The 25573-nt window shown below is 37.1% G+C and overlaps 1 protein-coding gene and 1 pseudogene across 1 annotated transcript; both read right to left on the bottom strand.

Moving 5' to 3' along the window:
* Positions 1-16120: 16120 nt before the first annotated feature.
* On the bottom strand, positions 16121-17743 carry LOC133985277 (urokinase plasminogen activator surface receptor-like). The gene is made up of 5 exons (XM_062424873.1): positions 17695-17743; positions 16957-17055; positions 16700-16861; positions 16495-16614; positions 16121-16359 (listed from the first exon to the last, which is right to left on the bottom strand). Exons 1-5 carry the CDS (start codon positions 17741-17743, stop codon positions 16121-16123), a joined length of 669 nt encoding a protein of 222 aa, XP_062280857.1.
* Positions 17744-22540: 4797 nt separating this feature from the next.
* On the bottom strand, positions 22541-25348 carry LOC133985276 (phospholipase A2 inhibitor and Ly6/PLAUR domain-containing protein-like; annotated as a pseudogene).
* Positions 25349-25573: the final 225 nt, after the last annotated feature.

Genomic DNA, 25573 nt, shown 5'->3' with positions numbered 1-25573 from the left:
CTTGAGATGCCTTATTTGTGATTTGGCGCTATATAAATAAAGATTGATTAATTGATTGACATACATTCTCCTCTCATATGCATACATATACACACACAGGCAACTTCCTGCTACTTCATTTGAACATCAAGAGAAACACAAATGAAAAACTGTAATGAAACTAAATTAGTGAACAATATTAAACAATCATCAGACTTATTTTTAATACTTTTACAGCTACCTTGTGTGATAATAGTTGCTCAAACTTCAATAAAGTAACAGGGATGGGAGCTGTAGTCACGCCCTTTCACTATGCCATGACCAAAATCTGAGTCTGTGCCTGAAACGGATAAGGGAAATGTCTCTGCAAAATGTTCACTACCTCTGTCGAACTTTCCCATGTGAATTTCCTAGAGTGAGTTGCTATAAGCAGCAGGCTGATCCATCTCTGAAGGAGCTGTTTCATCAGGTTCGGCCTGAGAGTGAGATGCTGGCATGTGGTTAATTTCTCCAATAGAAGCTATCAGTGATGAGAGTTTTATATGATGTGATTTTTCAGATAGTTTAGCCAGTTAAACCTCGCCAGTCAGTGTTGAAAGTAGCCCATGATGAGTCTAGTCACTCTGGTGTGAGGAAGACATACAATTGGGTTTCAAGACATTTCTTTTGGCCATGCATGAAGAAAGATGTGTCTGCATTCATTAAAACGTATCATACTTACTGATAAACCTAACCAGACATTAAAAGCCTTTGCCATTGTGTCCAATTTCTGCAGCCTTTTGAGCATTTGATAGTGGACTGTGTGGGCCCTTTGCCCTGCTCTAAGTCAGGTGCCACTTATCTGTTGACTGTCCTCTACATACAGTAACCACTAGATCTGTGGTGCAAGTGCTTTTTCAGTTAATTTCCATATTTGGTATACCAAGAGTCATGATAGGCTGTCTTCCTTGTATTTCTATCTGAAATAGAAGGAAGTGAATCTACCATAGTAATGGTGACCATGAACTCTATTAGTATGCAACCTTTCATACAAGAAATGCAGCTCAAAGTGTTTTACAATAAACACGTGTTATGTTGTTTCACATGAAAAAAGTCATTAAAAGAACAAAAGACATGTTACAGAACATTAATCTTATGAGACGCTCAATAAAACTCGCTTGATAATAATAATACGCCAAGATGACATCAAAAACACAACTACAGTTGATCTTCATCTGCAATCTGAAGAGCTATTCAAGCTGTATTGGGCATGCAAATTGGCCTATCCACCACAGCTCAGCTCTGTGTTCCCCTTCTTCAAATACATCTATAACATGACCATTTCAACCAACAGGAGAGCCAAGGTACTAGAGCTCAACTCAAAGCTTCAGGCCACACAGTAAATAACAAGAGAATGTAAATGTCCAAAGTGCAGACAGTCAATTTCAACTGAAGTAAAGAAAATAATTTGGCATCTACGTGAAGTACATGCCTTATCAGATGGACAGGATTTGACTATTACCTGCAGCCAAGATGGTTGCCCAAGGGCATACCATCATTTTGATAGTGAGTACATTTGTGTAACGGGTGTGGAAGTGGTAGGACCCAGTAGCAGCACAGAACCAGGGAGCAGTTTTAAATGATTTTTTTTACAGTCTGCAAGGTAACTGAACAGGTATAGGCAGAATGTGTAGGGCGACAGGCAGGGCTCAGGGTCACTGATGACACAGAGTAGGCAGCAGGTAAGATCATGCCAGTAGCACTCACGGACATGAGGTTGACCAAGCTGGAAGTTCTGGGCTCTCCTAACAGGATCGAAGCCGGAGGACACCACACAGCCACAGGCAAACAGGAACAGGCGATACTCGAGGTCAGGGACAGAAGGCTGGTGCGTTTACTGGGGTAGACACGACGTCCAAGGCAAGCAGGGTCGAAACCAGGGAATCAGTCCGTGAATAAATGCTGGAAGGTCTGGCATGAAGCAAATGCAAATGACGATCTGGCAACGAGTGAGTGGACAACAGGAGTATATATATATATATATATATATATATATATATATATATATATATATATATATAAAGGCTTGATTACAATTTGTCTAAAAATGTAGACACATCAGTCAAAATGAACAAATAATTTTCAGAAATATTTGGTCTTGTGAAGCCTAAAGACATGTTTTGGGGTCATAGGGCAGACAGGGACAAGTGAAACAAGTGTTGGCAGCAGACTCACCAGGATATATCAATAATTGAGACTCTCACATTTTTATTCAGTAATAACCAGATGCAAAAAGTTTACCTTCAGAGTAAAAAGCAAACTGAAGTGGAAATGCACAATTATTGTGATGGCTCTCAGTTTTCATCTCACCCATTGTTGTGATGGATCACATCCTCATGCCCTACAAATACAGTTGTATTTTGATGACTTGGAGACAACAAACCAGTGGTCTCCAACCCTGCTCCTGGAGAGCTACTGCCCTGCATGTTTTAGGTATCTCCTCACTCTAACACACCTGATTCTAATAATCAACTCGTTATCAACCCCTTTGATGAGCCCCAGCTGCTTGATAACGAGTTAGAGTGAGGAGATACCTAAAACATGCAGGGCAGTAGCTCTCCAGGAGCAGGGTTGGAGACCACTGCAACAAACCCTTTAGGCTCTAAAATGAAAATTCACAAAGTGGGTGCTGTTTACTTTGCCTTGAGGAAACTTCCACTGGAATATAATTCATCACTTTCAAATATTCACTTATGTCTGCTGTTTAATTTTATGGACAGAGAAGTGTATAGGTTTGGCAAGATTTTGGAATCACTGCTAGATGATATTGGACTCTTAGAAAGCTTTGGTATACAGGTGGAGATGCAAGGACAAAATGATCAACTGTATTAAACAATCTGTATCTTGACTGCAGACATTTTAGCTATCCATTCCCTATGTGGTTATGTAGAGAGCTTTGCAGCAAACACGTTTTGTCACTTTGCATGGTTGACAAAACAGTTGCTCAGTCTGTATATGATGAAGATAAAATTGAGAAGCTTAACAGAGAAAATTATCAGCATCATGTCAGACCTACTGATCCAAGCTCAACCAGCTTTAAAGAGGACTCACACATGCCTTGACATTGTGCACAACATCCTTGAGGGTGTAGCCCCTTTGGAGGTGAGATTAATTTTACACCACTTCATTTATGAAGAAAAGCTTTTTACCCTAGAATTGTTGAATCATAGATTTTTCAGTTTTGACAATGGGTATCGAAATGAAGAAAATAAGCCCAGTGTTTTTGATTCTCAATTTGAGAACCTCTGACAATGCAGAAAAACAAACTGCATCACAAATGTGGTGCCTTTTACAGGTGTTACCTTATTTAAGTTGGCAATCTTGTTGATGCAAGAAGTCAACATTGGTATTTATTCATTTTGCTTTAAATGGCCAACAATTTTGCATCTGTCTTTCTCCAGTGTGATGAAATGACTGTTGAGTGTATATGTTGATCTCTGTCTCTTTCACTTCCTCTTTCTGTATGAGTAATATATGCATGTGAGAGGAGGACACCGTGTATTTGAGGTTAGCATGTGGTATACAATCTGCACAATAGCATGAGCAGACTTGTAGACTTTTAGCTACACTACCTCTCTATTGACCTTATGCATGGCTCTCAGGCACGTAGCTACCATTGAGGACTGAGGTCATGACCGCAGTACTTCAAAAATCCTGGTTATAGCCCTGGTTGGTTTACGTTGTGTTCTAAAGTGCAAATGCAGTGATCGAAATTTCCAAATGAATTAACCAAATACATCTATCATCTTCTCATTTACACAATGAGATGCATTTTAAGTTTGAATGTTTTAGCTTGGTTGATCATTTTTTAGCCATAACTGCAGCATCCCAGTTAAAAAAAAAAGTTAGATAATGAGAATAATAATCCTTACATCTTACAATAAACGTTAACCTTTGTCAAATCATTTAGTGTTCATGAAAATGCATCCAGATTTATGCTATTGATGATGCATTCACTCCATAAATCATGACACACTGCTCTGCCCTACATTAAAGTACATGAGCTACTTTTAATAATAAAAAACTATAGGTGTCAGTAACATCTGTACTTTAGGACCTCCGTTACTCAATATCTGATCAAAACCAATTTTTTGCAGTACCATCCACCGCTGGAATCCACTCTCCACTCTCACACAGAACCATGATTTCTTTGTGCTTTGATTTTGAGCTTTGGTATACAGGTGGAGATACAAGGACAAATTATCAATTGTATGGAACAATCTGTATCTTGACTGCAGACAATTTAGCTATCCATTCCCTATGTGGTTATGTAGAGAGCTTTGCAGCAAACACGTTTTGTGACTTTTGTATGGTTGACAAAACAGCAGCATGTCAAACTTAATGATCCAAGCTCAACCAGCGTTAAAGAGGACTTGTGCTGCAGTATTTTCATGTTACAGAGAACACGTGCGTTGACATTATGCATAACATCTTTGAGGGTGTAGCCCCTTTTGGAGCTGAGATTAATTTTACGCAACTTCATTTATGAAGAAAAGCTTTTTACCCTAGAATTGTTGAATCATAGAATTTTAAGTTTTGACTATGGGTATCGAAATGAAAAAAATAAGCCAGGTGTCATTCTCAATTTGAGAACCTCTGACAATGCAGTAAAACAAACTGCATCACGAATGTGGTGCCTTTTACATGTGTTCCCTTTTTTTAGTTGGCAATCTTGTTGACGCAAGAAGTCAACATTGGTATTTATTAGTTTTGCTTAAGGAATTATGCAGCATTGTCTTTGCACCCATTGTCACGCATGGGCTTGCTGTATTTCTGAAACAACTCATTATAGAGCACCACACACTTTTCAAGAAGCTCTATGACCATCTGATTCCAAAACAGCATTTTATGATTCATTATCCAAGAATGATTGTCATGTTTGGACCCATTTCTCAGCTGTGGTGTATGAGATTTGGGGCAATGCATAATCCATTAAAAAGACATGCTCATGTGGTTGGAAACTTCAAAAACGTTTCTAAAACACTAAATTATAAAAATCAAGTTCAGCACATGTACAGCTTCAAGTTAGGTGACCCTTTTTCTGAGAAAATTAGTGTTACAAGTGCATATCCTGTAACCATCACCTCTTTGAAGATAGCAGATCTTGTGCTGAACAATCTAAGATCAATCAATGACAATGACTTAACTTTGCCCACACTGCTTGGCCAAACTTACAGAACTGGTTCTCTACTGGCACTTAAAGTCGACAACAAAGGAGAGCCTTTGTTTGATAAAATCATTCATATTTTACCACCTGGCTGATAATGTTCTGATGTTTGTAAGGATTTGTTTCAGTTAAGTACTTTGATGAGCATTTTTATGCCTATGTTGTTTAACAAACTAAAGGCTATGAAATGATCAGCCTGACTGATGCTGCAAGCCTTTGGACATAATGTTTGGTTTCAGTTCAGATGAACTGTATTTAAACCCAAGGTACAAGATTGTTTAGCTTCTCAAGATATTCTAGTTACATGTTATGTCAGTTACTCATGTATTGTGTCAACATTGACAACTGAATAAATGGCCAACATTTCTGCATTTGTCTTTATCCCTTTAATATTTTTGTTTGTTTTTTAAAGAATTTTAAGAATTACAAATGCCTGGTAATCTTTATCACATCAAGTTGTTATAACACAATAATAAGTAGTTTCTGAACATTTTCAGTTACACATAATCAACACCTGATGTGTTGAAATTACATATTTGAGTGTAAATTTACCTGACATAATTTGTGTGTTAAAATGGCTCACACATTGATTGTGTAAAATGTAACACAACATGTGTAGTCCCTGAGCACACTCGACACGTGTTCAAACTCTACACGTCATTTTTAACACATTTTTTTGCAGTGTAATGAACTGACTGTTAAGTGTATATATTCTCTATCTGTATGAGTAGATATATATGCATGTGAAAGGAAGAAACTGAAACTTGTGGTCAGCATGTGGTATACAATCTGCAAAATAGCATGAGCAGACTTGTAGACTTTCAGCTACACTACCTCTCTACTGTCCAGATGCATGGCAGCCCTGGTTGGGAGTTTTGTTTATTTGGTTCTCCTAAAATTCACTAGGAGCACGATTATGGCCAAAATGTTAATCACGATTATTTGATCAATATTGAGGTCAAGATTAATATCAGGATTATTCATTGATTTTAATGACAAAAATATATATTTATTGTAATAAATGTTAATGCTTTCACATCCATATTGTTCCTTACGCTCCTTAATGTGCAAATCTTTACATCAAAATAAATTGGTCCTCCTATTTACCAAAATTTAGTGCATCTCTTTAAAGAAAAATATAAATATTTAAAATGTATTATAATTTGTTTATAAATAGAAATAATTGCACGAGGGGATAGCATACCTTCTGTCCAGTGTTTTTACCATTTTCCTGAAGCCTTCAGTATCCTCAGTGTTTATTGGACACATCTTTGGCCAAATTAAATGCGATTGCATTGGCGATTTTGCCCTTAGGGACTGCCCACATCCCAGGATGGCCTGCTTGGTGTCAATGGTACGTTAGGTTGCGTATCAATTTGTAGCTATAACATTAGCTTTAAAACTGAGCCCTTTACAAGCCGTTTGAAATAAGTTAATTTTACATTATTTCGGCCGAGGTCGCTGGATCTCTGCACTGTCCCTGGATCCTGCATCTGTCTCTGACTCACTTTCATGCACCTAGATGTCAAGAGAGGTGGTGGAGTGAAAATTATTCAGTGAGCAGTAACTATTCTTTCACATTTATAATCAGAACAAATGATACTGAATGTAAATACAACTAACTGTAAAGTATCAGTCTGTGAAACTGAAAATGTACCCAAAGCCCTCAGCAGCAGGCCAAAAGATTACTCCTCAAAAAGTAGAATATTTGTCAGTTTTATTAGCCAGTTTATAAATGAGGCAGCCAGGCTTTTATTAGTCAGCTCCTGTCCATAAGAGACTCAGGGGTAGTTAGCTGAAGCTAACTGATTACTACCAGTGATGACTTACTTTACTCTTCTTTGAAAACACAACCTTATGTCCATGTTAGCGCTTCTTAACAGTTAGCTAACTGAACAGTCTGTGCAGATACAGAAACATAAAGGCGACAAAGTACCAACATTTAGTCTCAGTAAGTTAACAATGACCTGAACATTTAGTTGTGACAGTGTTTGACCACCTTAAGCTTCCAAGTGTCTGTGCATCAACCGAGCGTTAGCAGCACCGTGCGCCGCGCACACAGACACGCGATATGCGAGAAGCTGCCGGTATCAGTGAAAACATGGAGCAGCGTTTCATTGATTTGGGTTTTTTCTCAATAAACAAGCGGAACAGATTTAATAATGAAGCACTGACACAGCGCTCTGAAAAAAGCGCTGAGAGGATAGACTGATGTACTGATTATAGACATGGTAAAAGTGGTGGGGTCAAAACTAATAATTTTAAAAATATATTTCTGCATTATTTTTTGACCGTTAGAAATAGCAGCGTGTGAAAATGGTCATCTATGTGACTCTCACTCTGATTGCGTGAGAGTTGACAGCTCTGGTTTCCCTCACATCTACAGGGATATATTAGGTTACATCTCAATGTGGTGCATACACACCATAGCTTAATGAGAGTTAAACATCACTCAAACGTCACTCATCACTCAGCATGGCTTTGGAGAGTTACACGTTCTCACAGACTGAATGAGCTGACACAGGAACATGCAAACTGTGGTAATACTGTGATATTTCTCCGAAAGATGAAGAGAAATAAATTTGAAGACAACCAGAATATTTAAAAGTTAAATGAATTCATTTTAAAGTTTGTGTCTGTTCATTTTCAGCTTTAGAACCCAATGGTAACCAACCAGGGCCATAGCCAGGATTTTAGAAATACTGTGTCTTCAATGGTAGCTACGTGCTAAAAAGCCATGCATCTGAACAGTAGAGAGGTATTGTGGTCAAAAGTACACGAAACAGAAACTATTGTTGCAATTGTTGTACTTGCCTTCGTGCTGTTTCGTAGCTATCCTAACAACAGGTAGCCTATACATCTTCCCAGCGTATTCGAGGCCCTCTCACATACATACATACATACATACATTCTCCTTTCACACTCACACACACACACAACACACACACACACACACACACACACACACACACACACACACACACACACACACACACACACACACACACACACACAGACAGGAACACTTATAACAATCGTTCATATGAACATCAGAAACACAAATGAAACACAAATTGTAAACAAACATCAGACTTATTTTCAATACTTTAACAGTTACCCTGTATGATAATATGCACAGAATTTACCAGAGTTACACGAATGGAAGTTGTTGTTATTCGCTTCACCAAACACTTGAGAGCTTCAGCTGCAATTTATTTAATAAAAGATGGTGAAATGAGCAATCTGCATGAATCCTGTTTTTCATATTGACACAGTATGCAAAGCTAATCTGATGAGAGTTAAAAGTCAATCCATTAAATTGTTATAAACAATTATTAAGAATCAGAAATCAGTCATCAAATCAATGGCTGCAGCATTTAGGTAAGTTTTCTGTCATTCCTGCTTTATCGCTCTTTCTAAAAAATGTTACCTGACATTATTATTTATTGTTGCCAATAAAGCAAGGCATATGTTTAGTGAGTTCTGTCTGCATGTTTGAGTCAACTGATGATAGGAAGCAATTTGATGGGTGACAATAGTTTTAAATGTTAGTGTTTAGGTGTTATTTCCATTTTTTATAACCACAAGGCTGAGTCTGTATTCAGTTTTGGAGAACATTTTAAGAAGTCTTTCCCATGTCCTCTTTTAACTTCTTTAAGTAAAATTCTTACATTGCCGTTTTAAATTAGTCTCTGTGCTATTTGTGATGACTTATTAAATCAGAGGACTTGGATTTGGACAGTAGACAATTTTCTGAATTGAAGATCAAAAGCAGTATTTGGTAAGAGGCTTTGGCTGGTTTGCACATTAGATGAAGAAACACTGGATAAATGCAGGAATAGCAGACTTGGAAATGACACAAGAACAACACAGACTCAAAAATGGGCATTATTCAGAAAAAACAACTGCTTTCTACAAATGTTCACCAGCAACGGTTTGTGTACCACACAGAACCTGTAGGTGGTTAGTGATTTTAGCAGTTAACAGTTAGTCTATGGTTCTTAGTTATTTTCTTATTATTAATTTTTCATTACATCTCTCCCTCATCCTCCTCCTGATCTACACCTCCTTTGTAGTTGCTTGACATGCTTAACTCTATAAGTCCACTGTGTGCATTTACAGCTTAAGAACACAATGGAAACCAACCAGGGCCGTAGCCTGAAATAAAAAATTACTGACGTTAAGACTTATGTGTCTTCAATAGTAGCTACAACCCTAAAAGCAATGCATCTGAACAGTAGAGAGGTAGTGTAGTCAAAAGTGTACAAAACCGATAGCTATCATTGTTCTTCTTTTCATGCTGTTTCGTAGATATCCCAAACAGAGCTCTGAAAAGTAAACTCATGTTTAAGCAATTCAACATGCTTCTACTAAAACAAATGCATCTTTTCCCAATGTCAGCATGCACTCTTTAAGCTTCAACTGTCACATGAAACAATAGCTGGAGCTGGATGGCAACCTGCTATTTTTGCTCTATGTTTTGGTAGAAAGTTGTGTATGTCTAGAAACAGTAGTGAAAGTGAAACTGTGCCTTTGGCCTGTGAAAAGTGTGTGTATGTGAGAGAGAATCTGGCGGGGCGTAAAATAGCAGTGAAAACGTGGAATGGAGTTTCATTGATTTGGTTATTCTCTCAATAAGCAAGTGGAATGGATTTAATAATGAAGCACTGAGTGGATAGACTGATTATCATCATGGTAAAAGTGGGGGTGTCCAAACCAACACTTTTAAAAAGTGGGTGGGGCTTGTGACCCTTATATAATGGCAGCAACCCCTGTGGACACAACACTGGAGGAGTTATAAGTGTTCCTGTCTGCTTATGAATTTGGCGTCTTGAATTTTGACTGGGTGAGTTTTATTACAATAATTCTGAAATGTTATTGATGTGATGGTCAAGGCTGATTTTCATTTTTGATGCATTGAAGGAATTGAAGTTATCATATAATTTATGATAGTTATTTAATAATATTATTGTCATAGACTCATAGTTTTTGGACAATTTGTGTGTTTGTTATGTTGTCCAGTCCTTTGGCTTATTTGGTTTTGTTAGGGCCTGAGCACTAAACAGTGCGAAGGCCCTATTGTATCTGTAGGGATTCTTCTTCTTCTTATTCGTGTGACAAAACAAACGCATTTGTGGCAGCCCGAACGTGCCCCAAAACTCATAGAAATTTGCACACATGCCACACACGGCGAAAATCTTGATATTTTATAGCTCGTCGAAATGGGCGTCGTGAAATGGCTCAATAGCTCCCCCTAGAACATTTAAAAAATTGGGTCCCTTGACTCAGATTGACGTAGACAAACGAAATTCGGTACACATGTATAACATGCCAAGTCGAACAAAAAAGTCTCTTGGACCCATACCCTCCCTCCAACAGGAAGTCGGCCATTTTGAATCGAATTTGCGTTTTTGTACGCATTGTACTTGAACTCCTCCTCTTAGAGATTTAATCTGATCGACTTCAAATTCACCCAGAAACATCTTGAGACATTGGAGATGAAAAGTTATTAAAAGCTTTAATCAGACCGATTCAGCAAATCGTGCTGCTTAGGGGCGGGTCAGGGGAGCGAGATTGTTAAAATATTGTGTTTCCTGGGTTTTGGTTTTCAGTTTGTTCTGTGTTTCTCTTCTATATTCCTGCAATCCTCTCCAGCACTTTTCCCCTTCACACCGTCACATCAGTCTCGTCAGCCTCCTCAGCCCTGTCCTGTTCCCAATGTCTTCCCAGCCAGTGAACTCCCAGCCTGCCCTTGTGTCAAGTCACCTCTTCATTCTCTTATTAGTTCTGTCAGCATATAAATCCTGGTTTGCAGTTCAGTTTTGGTTGGATCCTCTGCTCTGTTCATTTTGCCCTGGTTTGTCTGGTGGTCTGTTTTATTCAACTCAGCCAGCTTTTATTCTGTCTGATCCATCCAAAAATAAAGAATCTCTTCTTCATCCTCAATCAGCCTGCAGTCTTTGCATTTCAGTCCACCTGCTCTGCTATTTATGACAACTATACTGTAGTTGCATTCAATTCTATTCAACTTAACTTCTGATGTGGATTCTGTCTGTAGGTGTCACCAGTAGCAGACTTTCACAATTTCATGTTTTATGATCCAATACTGATTACATTTTTATGGAACTTTTTTGGTCTTTATTTTTCCAACATTATACTATTTACTGTGTTGATTTACAGTAGATTAAGAATCGGGAAGCAATTTGGACAAATTTCTCACTGCATAGATCTGGATTACATATTGTCCACATTTTTTGTACAGTGTCATTTGTTACAGCTCGTTCTGTCTGTCTGTCTGTCTGTCCGTCCGTCCGTCCGTCCGTCCAGTGTATAAAGTCTTACCTTTTAATATGCAGATTTCCTCATCATGATGAAGCTGATCCTGTCTCTCACTCTCATCTGGACTCTCTCCAGCACAGGTAACCTCACTCACTCTTAAAACAGCATTTCTGCAGGTACCTGTCATGTCAGCTAGTTCATCATTCTCCTCACCTTTTACCCCTGCTGTTTGTCTGCCAGCTGCTGTATCTGTGTTTATATAACAAACATGATTCATGCTGATTGTTTAACTCATCCTGATTTATTTCATAACTTGCAGCTGAAGCTCTTCGGTGTTGGCAGAGTGAAGGAGATACAAAGGAGTTACGTCCATGTAACGCTACTCAGCGGTGTGCAACTGTTGCCTTTCATGGTATCGTAAAAAATATTTTTAAAAATCTGATTGTGCCTTAATGTCATTCAGTTATTCCATTTTAAATGGGATTTCTACATAACTGTGTTTGGTCTGTGTTTCATTCTACAGGATATCAGAATGGGTAAGTCATTAAGTTAACCAGGAAGTCGTGTGAGCCATCCTCCTTTTTCAGTGAAGGAAAGCACACTTATTCAATCAATGATGGTATTGGAGTTGTATTTGCATCTGTTCATGTGTGTAACACAGATGGCTGCAACAGTGAAGACATGCCTTGTAAGTAAAGAGAAAGTTTTCCCTTTTTAAAGACACAAAATCACATTGACATAATATCAGTCTAATGTTGGTCACAGTGAAGAACAATAAGTCATTCTGTGTCTTGTACAGTTTCTGTCATGTCTCCTGTTCTGTTTCAGACCCTGATCTTCAGAAGGAAAACAACCTGACTTGTTTTAGCTGTGTTGATGAAAAGATGAATTTGAACAGTCAGTGTAGGAGTACAGCACAGTGTTTTGGACAGATGGACCGCTGCTTTAACTCGACTGGTAAACCTTCATGATAATTTTGTGCCTCAAAAATACATTATTGGTGCCTTCACATCTAACGTCATTCACACGTCTAACAATGATTATTGTTGTCCACAGCTGTTGATGACCGGGGTACAAGATGGTATCAATTTGGATGTGTCTCTGCAAACTATTGTGAAGTTCTTTCTCACTTGGAGAACCTCATCCCTGGTAGTGGTGGCAAGTTCATTCTACCAACAAAATGTTGTGAGAGCAACTTCTGTAACTCAGCCTGGTCTGTCAAACTGAATGTGATGACTTTGCTGTTTGGACTCATTACCCTTATCTTCTATTAGAGCAAAGAGAAACTGACAAAATAGCTCATGTGTAGTGTGTGTCAGGTGGTTTTCGTTCTCTTATTTAAATACACATGCAGTAACATAAACGATCAGTGCACCTGCACAACCAAGTCTCACGGCAGCTTGTAAAATAGCCACGAAATGTAATCTTCTGATTCATGTCTGCAAATCCATGATTATACAGTAATTTGAAAATATATTTTATAAAATATTTTTCAACATTTAACTAGATTTTATTCCTGTTGTGTCTTTATCAGTCCTGTGGGCAGACCAGATCATTCACTCATGATTTTATTTATATCCTCAACATTTCTTAACACAACAACAACAAAAAAGTGTCCTGGATAACTGAGCAAAATGCTGGGTGAATGTTATGATCATTGGTTTTAATCATTTCACCATTGATTGTGAGAAATAAGTTTTTGTTTTTGCTGTTTTGGACCATAGTGGAACTGGCTACATTAGCCTACCCATAACCCTCAGCAACCGTTACTTGTTGTGAGGAATAAAAGCAGAAAAAAATATGTGTATCTCAAATCTTCTGGTCATAGTTGTCTACAGCCTCTGCGGCTCAGATAAATACTATGAGGCTGTGAAAAAATAAATTTAGATCTGTGGGAATCCCCAGTGACGGAAGACAGAGAGAGACCTGCTCTATCTGTAAAGTGCTTTGATATGACTTTTGTGATTTGGCGCTACATAAATGAAGATTGATAATTGATATTTCCATTAAATCTTTTCCATTTTCCATGTTGATTTTCAAATTTGCTGTTTCCCTTTGTGTTATTTCCATTATCATCACTTTCAGTTTAACGATTTTCCAATTAAAGCTTTTGTATTTTAAATTTAACTTTGGTTCATTGTCACTTTACATTTTCAAACTTTGAATGTTATCTTTTTAAATTTGAGTTTTCAATTTTGTTCTTTAAGTTTAATTATGGCCTGATTAATCCAATATAATTATTGTAATTCAAAATGTTATTACTGTAATTATATAACCATAACTTTTTTATGTAATCTCAATAAATATTATATTTGTTTTATTTTATTTTAAAATATGAATCCATATGAATCTCGTTCATAGAATTATTCCATATTTTGGATTTATATGGACTACATTTTGCACAAATTCCCTGATTCCAAATGTATTTTACACACTTTGTCAGATCACTGTCAATCAAATGTATGGGATGTTATTGACTGTAAAATCTTAATAAATTATGTCTGTGCTTTTCTGAACGGTTTGATGGTTTCTTATTAAGTCATAATTATTTACAGAAGTACTTAAAGAGTAGCTTGAAACCAGGATGAAAAACAGTGTTTCGATAAAAGCAAAACTTTCTGAAACCCTCAAACCGGGTCAACTTGACCTTAACTTATTTAAACATTCAGGGATTTTTAACATCAGATCACAAAATGTAAGCAGATAATAAAAGAGGGCTAAACTTTATGATGCACTGCTTTTTTTCTTCTTCTTTCCAATCAGTACTGTTTGTTGCTTTGTAAGTTGTGGCTGCACTGTAAACAGTTTCTCAGGCCTGCCTTTTGCTCATTGCATAAGAGTTTTATTAAATGCTGTATCCACCCAAGGGTTGTTCTCAATTATTGATTATGCATTTTTCTTTTATGTTTCAGCACTGTACTGTACTGGTGTTTTGTGTATGTTATATGTAGCACATTTAAAAATAATAAATATTAGTCATAAAGATTGATGACCTACTTTCAGAAATGTTCAGTTGTAGTTCATTTTACAGCAGTATAGAAATCAGCAGGATTAATCATTAAAAGGTGTTTCATGTCATATTACCAGCTGATAATCACACAGCCTTGCTCATCCAATCCACGCTGACTTCCATTATGTCAACATCAAAGTCTGAACTCTGATATATGCAAAAGTATGAGGAACTTGAGACAAACCCAGTTACATACTGAATGTGCGCTATGTTTCTTGGGGGTGTTTTATTTGGGGATCTATTTTTTTATTTACTTCTAATTTTTCGAAAATTATTCTGTAACAGCTGTAACCGGATCAATTTGCAGTTTAAAATCACATGGCAGGAAAGACTTGTGTATTGTACATAACTGTGTGTTAAACAACAACTATGACAGTGCATTATTGCCTTATTTCCTTATTTCCAAGTCTTTAAGAGTAAACTTACTACCATTAAAACATATTTTTTGTGATTGTAAAATTAACTATATTTCTCTTCCTGTCATGACAGATTTGGAACCCCTTGGATAGTTTTATTAACACAATGTAAATACAAGCTATGTAATGAAAGCAGCACATCCCTTCATCCCAACCCTTCGACCCTCATCCCTTCATCCCAACCCTTCGAGCCTCATCCCTTCATCCCAACCCTTTGACTCTCATCCCTTCATCCCAACCCTTTGACTCTGACCCCTTCGTCCCAACCCTTTGACTCTCATCCCTCCATCCCTACCTTTTGACCCTCTACCCTCACCATTAACCATTCTATCTTTGTCACAATAAATCTTTAAACTCATATCAAAGTTGGCGTGGTCTTTGTTAGTGAAATCGTCATCTAATCTCTTGTGTAGAGCCAAACCAACAACAAATTCATCTTACTTAAGAGTATTATACTGTATGTATATCCCAAATCTCATATACCTTATTCCTCTGTGCCGTAGACCTCTGTTGCTATGAAAAACTCCTCATTGAGCCACATCACTGCATTGAGTGACATGTTCTTTCTCCTCAAACACCAGTGACCATTTATCAGCAAATTAACATCAAACGTAACTCAAACTTCATCAAAGTGTCATTGACAGAACATGAACATGTGGTGTTCGCAGGAAAAAGAAGTCCATTGTTTGTTCAAAGTTTTGCATTTGTTAAGGTTTATTTCTCAAAAAAAAAAAAGTAAAGGCACAAATAAATCATGGTTCTCGGTGAGAAAAAACAACATAGGCCAGCCAAGGTGGATGCTAGTGGTGGAGATACTGCAAACTTTGGTTTCGATCACATACCGAGTAACGCAGGGCCAAAATTGCAGATGATACCGATACCTATAGTTTTATATTAATTAAATGCAGGTCATGTACTTTCATGTACGGCAGAGCAGTGTGTCATGATTTATGGAGTGAATGCATCATCAATAGCATAAATCTGGATGCATTTTCATGAACACTAAATGATTTGCCAAAGGTTAGCGATCATTGTAAGGTGTAAGGATTATCATTATCATTAGCTAACTTTTTTTTACTGCAATGCCCCAGTTATGGTTAAAATAATTATTTACCAAGCTAAAACATTGAAACTGTTGAAGACATCTCACTGTGTAAATAAGTGAGAAGATAATAGATGTATTTGGCTAATTCACAAACTACACAGCTGTTTTGTTAGTTTCTCTTTGTTCTAATAGAAGATAAGGGTAATGAGTCCAAACAGCAAAGTGATCACATTCAGTTTGACAGACCAGGCTGTATTTAATGGAACAGAGTTATTGCCGTTACTGCTTCCATGTCCATGACATTTTGGTGGACGAAGGAATTTAGTAGGAAGGAGGAACTTCAAGCGATCTGCAGCTTCACAGAGGTTTGCAGAGGCACATCCCACGGTACGTAATGTTTTGCTGTCGTTTTCTGGAGATGATACTGTGGATGATAAAATCATTTTTGGACAAGAGTTAAAAAAAGTAAACGTTTTTACTGATTGAAGCTGCAGGAAATAGACACTTTGAAAACAGCAATAATGTGATTTGAGGCATAAAATTATCATAAGGGGCTCACTTGTCCCATTAATGCAGCGGTCCTCGTTTCCTTCACACTGTACTGTCTTATCACACACATCAGAAGATGGATCATCACAAGTGAGACACTGCAGGTTGTTTTTCTTCTGATCACCAGGATCTGAAACAGAACAGGAGACATGACAGAAACTGTACAAGACACAAAGGGACTTAATGTTCTTCACTGTGACTTTCTCTTTACTTACATGGCATGGCTTGCTTGTTGCAGCCATCTGTGTTACACACATGAACAGATACAGTCACAGTGGCACCACCAGCAGTGAGTGAAAATGTGTGGTTTCCGTCAGTGAAAAGGGAGGACGGCACACATAGCTTACTCATGATGTTTGTTTTGTTTTTCCAACTTACTGTAAAGAGAAACACAGATAGAACACTGTCATTCAAAAATGTGAAACTAAATAAGTGAAAGACATTAAGCAAGACTTATTTTCAATACTTTTACAGTTACCTTGTGCGGCAACAGTTGCACAACGATCACCAGGATTACAAGGATGGGAGCTGTAGTGACTCTCTTCACCAATCAAACAACTGAGAGCTTCAGCTGTGATTTATGAAATGAAAGATTGAATTGAACAATCAACATGAATCCTGTTTGTCATATTAACACAGATAAAATATGCAAAATGAATCTGATGATGGTCAAAAGTTAATAAAAAAATGTTATCAAAGAATATATTAAGAATCAGAAAATCATCAAATTTAATAGTAGCAGCATTTAGGTGCACCATTTTCTGTTATGGTGACGCCAGCATTATCTCTTTCTAAAAATTATGTTTAAATGGAACACTGGTATTATTTATTATTTATTGTGGCTAATAGAGCAAAGCTTTTTAGTGAGTTCGCTGCACATCTGAGTCAACTGTCCCATGTGCCCCTGCTAATCTCTTAAAATAATAATCTTACATTGCCATGTTAAATTAGTCTCTCTACTACCTGCGATAGCTTAAAACAGACTGAGGACAATTTTTTCTGTTTAAGCTCAAAAGCAGCATTTGGTAAGAGGCTCTGGCTGAGTTGCACATTAGATGAAGAAACACTGGATAAATGCAGGAATAACAGACTTGGATATGACACAAGAGCAACACAGACTCTCAAAATATGACATTATACAGAAAACGTAACTGGTTTTTTTACAAATATTCAACAGCAATATTTTTTGTACCACAGTGAGTGAGGTTACCTGTGCTGGATAGAGTCCAGATGAGAGTGAGAGACAGGATCAACTTCATCATGATGAGGAAATCTGCAGATTACAGGAAACAGTGGAAATACTTTATATAGTGAAACAGTGTGTAAAGAGGAGTTACTGCACATGCTTAGATAATAAAGGATAACATATAAAGGAACTGACAAAATATTTTAAACAGTTCATAATATGTTTAAATCAATATTGAAACTTGGTGGACTTTCAGAAGTGAAAGTCTTATTACATCTACACCTCAGTAAATAATTTAGATAACATGATTCACATCAAAGCTTTAGTTAATCTGAATAGAATGATTAAATAACTTTCATAAACAATTATAATGAAAACTTTAATGCCTTCAAGGCTTCAAAATAAAAAATCAGCATTGAGCGTCATATCAATAACATTTCTGAATTATTTTAATAAAACTCGACCAGTTTAAACTCACCGCACCCAGTTCTTCACCAGAAAAAAGGAACTTAGAAAAATGTTTTCAATTTGTTTTGAAATGTCTTTAAGATAATCGTTCTTATTCCTCTCTTCTCAGAATGAAACACACACACTTCAAAACCCCATTTATACCTCCACCAGTGATGTGTCGACCTCTTCCCTGTTTGTTTTTTCACATCAGGAGGCAGGGGCGCTGTGATTTAGTTTTTTATTGGCCCTGTGCAACCTTAGTCATGGGGTCTCCTTTGCATTTTATTTTTCCCTTTCTCTAATTGAGAGTGTTAGTATTGGCATGAAGAGACAAAGTACTTGCATCTTTAAACTATTAATACAACAACTGCTGAACACACACACACACACACACACACACACACACACACACACACACACACACACACACACACACACACACACACACACACACACACACACACATTCAATCACCTTGTGTATGAGGTGATTGAATATTAAAGAGTTTATGTTTGCAGCAAAAATGGAAGTACTAAAAGAGCTTTTTCAAAAAGCATGACTCAGCCCCACGTATCTCTTTAGCAAAAGGATCAATTTGAAACTGGAAGGGCTAACGTCTGTAGGAAAGAATCATTAATTTGGTTAGAAACAACCAAGACTTTAGTTCATTAGTACAGCAGATTAAAACCATATAGAACACCATGTGGTATTCAATTTGTTGTGAAAAGAGTTCTGTGCAGAAACACAGCAACCATAGTGAAATGTTGGAGTATGATAGCATTACTTAATCAATAGGTACAGCAGGTAATTAAACAGTGTATGATTTCAGAGCTTGGAGCATCTTTCTCAGTTCAGTTATTAGGCCCTGAGGTGCTCGTTTGATCATTTAGGCAGAACCCGTAAGGGAAATGGGGACTTCACCCTTGACCAAGTGAGGTTGTGTCAGCTGCACGTGAGTCATCACTTCTCTATTATTATTATCTCCATTGACGCTCTGTGGTTTTTAAACCACAGTGTGATTACTTCTCTTCCTCATCTGTGAGTGGTGTGGGACTCCTCTGGCTTCCATCGCAAATGGCAGCAGCCTTACCTGTTTGCAGTGGCTGGTGTGCAGCTGTTCTGGCGTTCTTTCTCTGAAATCTTTACTGCTGAGATAGTGATGAGAAGAAGCTGGTATGGCCTTTACCACCTGGCTTGGTTCTATCGTTTTCTCCCAAAGTCTGTTATATCTACACAGTCTCCAGGCTCGAGGTTGTGGACGTTGCCTGGCCTCTTCTGACAAAAGGTTGCTTTCACCTGGTTTAGCTAGCTCTAAGAACAGCTTGACTAACTTTTCACAATACCTCAGCATTTCATCAGAACATTCCTCTGTGCCAGAGAGCAGTGTTTTATCCGCTGCAAGAACTGTGTTCATTGGTCTGCCAAGCAGGATTTCAAAAGGACTGAGATTATTTCTGGATCTGATGTGTGCTTTCATTTGTGTTAGTATCAGTTGAACAGTCTTCGTCATTTTTCAGCACAATATTTGGTCAATTATTTTTTAGAGTGCCATTTTCTCTCTCTAATGCACATCCACTCTGTGTTTGGTAGGCACAGTGTTGTTTCCCCAATTTCCAAATATTCAGATGGTAAAATGATTGCTTTGTTCACAAAATGTCACCTGTCGCTGTACCAATGTGACACACAATCACGCGATTGGTTGCACATGCTTAATCAAACCAACCTCATGTTTATTTTTATCCCAAAGAGTTTAGTAATATCAGTCAGCTCTGGGGAGACACCTGTTAATTGAGCTATGGTTGCTTTGTTTCTGCACAGGCCTTCTGGTTGTAAGTAATTTCATACTGAATAGTGTTTTGTGTGATTTAAATCTACTGTAGTAATGAATGAAGGCTGGAAGCCCCAATCAGACACTCTGTCTTTCTGAAAGAAAGCCACTTTCACCTCATATACCTCAACTGATCACACACTGCTTAACCATATTCTGTCTTAACTAAATATACACGACATTTACAATTAAATTATATGAAAGATTCTATTATTGATGGCCATTATCAAAGTCAAACTCCATGTAGAAGCACAGGGCTGGCAGATGCAGCTGTGTGACCACAGCAACAGAGCGAGATGCAACAGAGCGAGATGCAGCAGTGCAGCGATGCACACGTACAGCAGAGGTAGACGTGTCCACTGTTGACCAGTGGTTAGATTTATTCTGAGCAAAGAGGAAGAAAATACATTTATTCTGAGTCAGTTTTCAGTTTAGAGTCATGATTTTTAGACATTTACCACAAACTCATTTCAACTCAATACATTTTTATAAATGTTCCTTTTTCTGTTGACGAACTCGCTGTGTTGAGTTTTGACTGAGTGACTTTTATTGTATTGTGTCTTATTTATTAATAATTTGATGGAACTTTTTTGTTTTTATAATATATTTTCCCAACATTATACAAATTACTGTGCAATTTAACAATGGCTTAAGAACCATGAAGCAATTTGGACATATTTTACCATTCTGGATTACAAAAGCAAACCTGCTCATATTTTTTTAAATATTGTTTTTCAAAGACAATTATTTTGATGTAATTAACAGTTATAAACAATAATGATTCATATGTGTTCATCCAGACATTGTGTGTATATAAGATGAGGAGTTGATGGCTCGTTGAACTGCCCATTACAGCTGGTACAACAAGAAAGTTCATTTATTTTATTAGTTTTTAAAATTAAATCAATCACAATCACATAAATCTACAAACTGATCCAAGAACAGAAAAAACTAATGTGCAACAGTGAAAATGTTTAGACAGAAACACAATGCTGCACATATATTTTTCATCAACTTAATTAAGAAACATCTATCATGGAGTTATCAAGTTACAGAAAGTTGTGTCAACATGTTGAATTAGTTTTTTCTACAATATTCACTCATGCAAACTACAAGATTATTATTTTACAGTTCCATAGTTATAGTTATGACTCAAAGCACTTAAAATAAGTTGATGGTCTTAGTTAAATAATAAAAACATCAACAGACTTGAAAAACAGGTCATGGTCATTTTTCAATATTAAAAAAAAAACTCCAATCTTTCCTCAAACATAAGTTTGTCTTTATTAGCCACAGAAAAGTCTCATGTACCATCATTTTTCATAGATTACAGAGATAACGCAGGTATCGCCATGACAGAGAGCAGATGGCGCCATTTTAACTGTTTCAAGTGCTTCCAAACCGTGAACCATTTTCAACATAACTGCTTCACATTGATTCAGGGCTTCAGAGAGCTTTGTTTACTCTACAAATACAGACTGAAATGTTTATCTAGCCGGACGGAAACATTGCTTTTCAGCCTGGTATCAACCTACTCTTTAAGTACTTCTCTTGTAGAATTCCAGTCATAATACTTTGCAAAGTTGCACAAATATACAGTCAAAATACAAGACAAAATGCAGTCAAGATATTATGTATGTGGACAGTTGAACATTTGTAATTGTCTGTCAATATGAGGGGTAAAAAGTTGACCATGCAAACGAGGCTAAAGAGAAAGCAGATATCAAAAGGTAATTGGTTGCCAAAATCAATAGTTTGGTACATTCTAGAAAAAAGCAGGTGTGCACAGGAACATTGGAAACCAGCTGGTACACTGAGGAGCATAAGTCTTGTGGATGGCATGAATTACTTTGCATGGTGAAGAAAAAGTCCTTTATGACTGCACAGTGAGTCAAGAATGCTCTGCAGGATGCAGGCGGACATGTTTTTTTCACCATATTCACCACAAACTGCAAAGCCCCTAAGACTCAGAAACAGGAAGGCAGGTTTTAGCTTTAAAAAAAAGCAGTAAAGTTCTTCAACAAAGTTTAAATATAAACCAATTACATTTAAATTGGTATACATTTACAGTATCTGGACCAAAAGAAATAATTTTGTTTTCAATATTGTTTTTTAAGTTTAATAGGCATTAAAATGATTTTACAAAAACAATAAGTACAATAAAGGATGACAGAGTTACATGTAGAAGATACTACATCAAAAGAGATCAGCTTAAAGAGAAGATACTGCAGTAAAGGAGAAGTGAGCTGTTGCAGTTGCGAGGAGACACCCAGAACCACTCCTAGAGTGTGTAACTCAGCAACCAAGATCAGTAAACGCATCCGACCTGCTGTTCGAAATTTGACTAAATCAATTTAAACAATCTCAACTGTATCAACTGAACAGACTCCTGTGTCCTCTGCATATTTAAATGAATGGATTTAGAGGCATTACAGTTGATGCATTCAAAATCCTAGAGGAGCATCTCAGATTAATCAAAACATTTAAATGTCAATGATTCAGTCTGTGTAAAACGTCTAAATCAACATAAATAAAATATTTTAAGCACTCCGTGTGTGACTACATGTGCTATTCTGTTAGTTTCTCTTTGTTCTAATAGAAGATACGGATAATGAGTCCAAACAGCAAAGTGATCATATTCAGTTTGACAGATCAAGCTGAGTTACAGAAGCTGCTTCCACAACATGTTGGTGCACGAAGGAATTCAACATATGGAAAAGGGAGCTCCAAGTGAGAAAGAATTTCACAGAGGTTGGCAGAGACACATCCAAAGGTATGAAATGTGCCTCTGATATCTTCTGCTGTGTATGAAAAACAACAGTGTTAGACTAAACATTTTAAAAGGAATTAATCAGCAGGGAATGGCTACTGTGAAGACAGCAATATTGTCTTTTTAAGGCACAAAATGATCATGAGGGCTCACCAGTTCCACTAAAGCAGCGATCCTGCACTCCTTCACACTGTACTGTCTGGTTACACTCAGCAGAAGATGGATCATCGGAGGTGAAACATTTCAGGTTGTTTTTCTTCTGATCACCAGGGTCTGAAACAGAACAGGGGACATGACAGAAACTGTACAAGACACAAAGTGACTTAGTGTTCTTCACTGTGACCAACATTAGACTTAAATAGGGAAACTGTTCTCTTTACTTACAAGGTAAGTCTTCACTGTTGCAGCCATCTGTGTTACACACATGAACAGATGCAGTCATAGTTTCAAAACCAACATTGTATGAATATGTGTGCTTTCCTTCACTGAAAAGAGAGGATGGCAAACACAACCTGTTGGTGATCTGTTGGAGATTTTGATTCACATATCCTGTAAAGTGAAACACAGAATGAACACTGTAACACAGAAATCCCATTTATAATGAATTAGTGATTGACAATAAGAAACAATTAGATTTATTGTTATGCTGTTTACAGATACCTTGTGCAGCAACACTTGCACACAGATCCGTAGAGTCACATGGACGTAACTCCCATCTTTCATCTCCTTTACTCTGCCAACACTGAAGAGCTTCAGCTGCAATTTATAAAATAAATCAGGGTGGATTAAACAATCAGCATGAATTCAGTTTGTCTTATAAACGGGTCAATGACGTGACACTACGTTTTTGTGTCCATGTGGTTTAGTCAAATTTAAAGGGGTTAAAATGTGAAAATAAACGTATGTATAACTTGCACACATTCTTTTCTTGTGGACCCAATATAACATGTCTGCCTTTAATCCATTTTGAGAGAATATATTAGAGGATTATGGCAAGGATGTTTAAGTGGTGTAACTATAAAAACTTTGTACCAAATAATTAAACTTGCTTAAAACCCTTCAAATTCTCAATAAAACACAACTAGTTTGGCATAATATTACATTATAACTCTTTCATATTAAATAAAGGCAATGGAATACAAATGTTCCAAATATTAAACTTAATTTGGGGAATCATGTCATGTCATGTCAAGTAAACCCCATGAAGTGTCTTGTAGTGTAACCACCATTTAAAGGGCCATTTTGTTAATGTTGTAAAGAAAGACATGTAACAGGTAGTTTTACAGAGAAACACCCCTTACTCATGAATTTACATTTTTTGGACTTTTGGACAGGTATGCTTGGTTTAACATGTCAAATGGAATGACCATAGAAAAACATTGATAATTCATAAGAATTCATTAAAATGAATATTTACTTTAAGAATTACATTTCAAATATTGAGACCAAAGCCATGTGCTTACACAGGTGTCAAATTAGATTTTAAAATGAAATGTTCAAAATGGTATAACTGCTTACATCATTTGAGATCTAATAAAAGCCTTACTGTTAGAGGACACTTTTGTCAGATATCAGTAGTTTATGATGCTAATTAAAGATGTATCATAAAAAAACTGACCCAAACACAGATCTGATGAAAGACAACCACAAATTACATCACACAATGACAGAATGGAATTTAAGACAAAGCAAATCCAATAAACGGTTCTCAACAAATATCATAAACTGTATATAAAAAATGGACGTAAAATCCATGACGTCACCCATTGGTTTGTGGACTGCTGCTCGGAGGCCAACAGTATCGGATCTGAGCAGCACCATCTTGAAAATTTCAGGTGCATGCCAGGAAAAATAAAAACACGGATTCTACTTATATGGGCAAATTAGTCTTGTTTGTGTTGTTAGATCAATTTGTACATTTCTGTGGCTGCTATACAGATTATAAAAATGAAAGAGAGAGAGAAAAAGTTCTGGTCCTGTGAAATGATGTGAACGTGGAAGTAACTTAAAACTGCATTCTATCAAAAGGCCACCAGGGGGCGACCGTTTTGGTGTCAAAAGGACTTCCGTCTCTATACAAGCCAATGGAGAATTCACCAACTTCTCACTTGATTTCTAACCTCAGTAAACGTTTTCAAAATGTGTTTATGGTCTCAATCGCTAGTTTAAAGCCTTCTTCAATGCAGTATGATGTTCATTTGGGACATTTTGGCCTCCCTGATTTTATATTTGACGATAAAGCAGGGTATGCATTAGGTCGTGGCTACGTTGTGATTGACAGGTTGATTGGTTCACAGGTTCAGGAGGGCGCCTCATGCTCCTCCTGATGCCCATATAAGTAGAATCCGTGTTTTTTTTTTTAACCCAGCATGCACCTGAAATTTTCAAGATGGTGCTGCTCAGATCCGATACTATTCGATTCCAAGCAGCAGTCCACCATTTTATATACAGTCTATGATCTGAACTTGAACAAAAGTCAGCAGCTGGCAGACTAACAGCAGAGGTAAAAAGTGAGGAGAATGATGAACTACCTGACATGACAGGTACCTGCAGGAATGCTGTTTTAAGAGTGAGTGAGGTTACCTGTGCTGGAGAGAGTCCAGATGAGTGAGAGACAAGATCAGCTTCATCATGATGAGGAAATCTGAAGATTACAGGAAACACTTTATACAGTGAACTTGTGTTTAAAAAGAGGAAGTGACTGAACACACTTCAATATCAAGGGTATGTATTTACTTCCAAAGTAGCAAAAAATCATTTCTCTTATTGTAGAGCTGCAATATACAGTGAAAGTATACTGTACCAAACCTCAACAAGACAATTGGTCATCAAAATGAAAATCTGCCTCAAATGTC

This window comes from Scomber scombrus, chromosome 8 (assembly GCF_963691925.1).
Source record: "Scomber scombrus chromosome 8, fScoSco1.1, whole genome shotgun sequence".
NCBI lineage: Eukaryota > Metazoa > Chordata > Actinopteri > Scombriformes > Scombridae > Scomber > Scomber scombrus.
The sequence above is the reverse complement of the archived record's forward strand: the minus strand, read 5'-3'. Positions and strand labels throughout refer to the sequence as shown.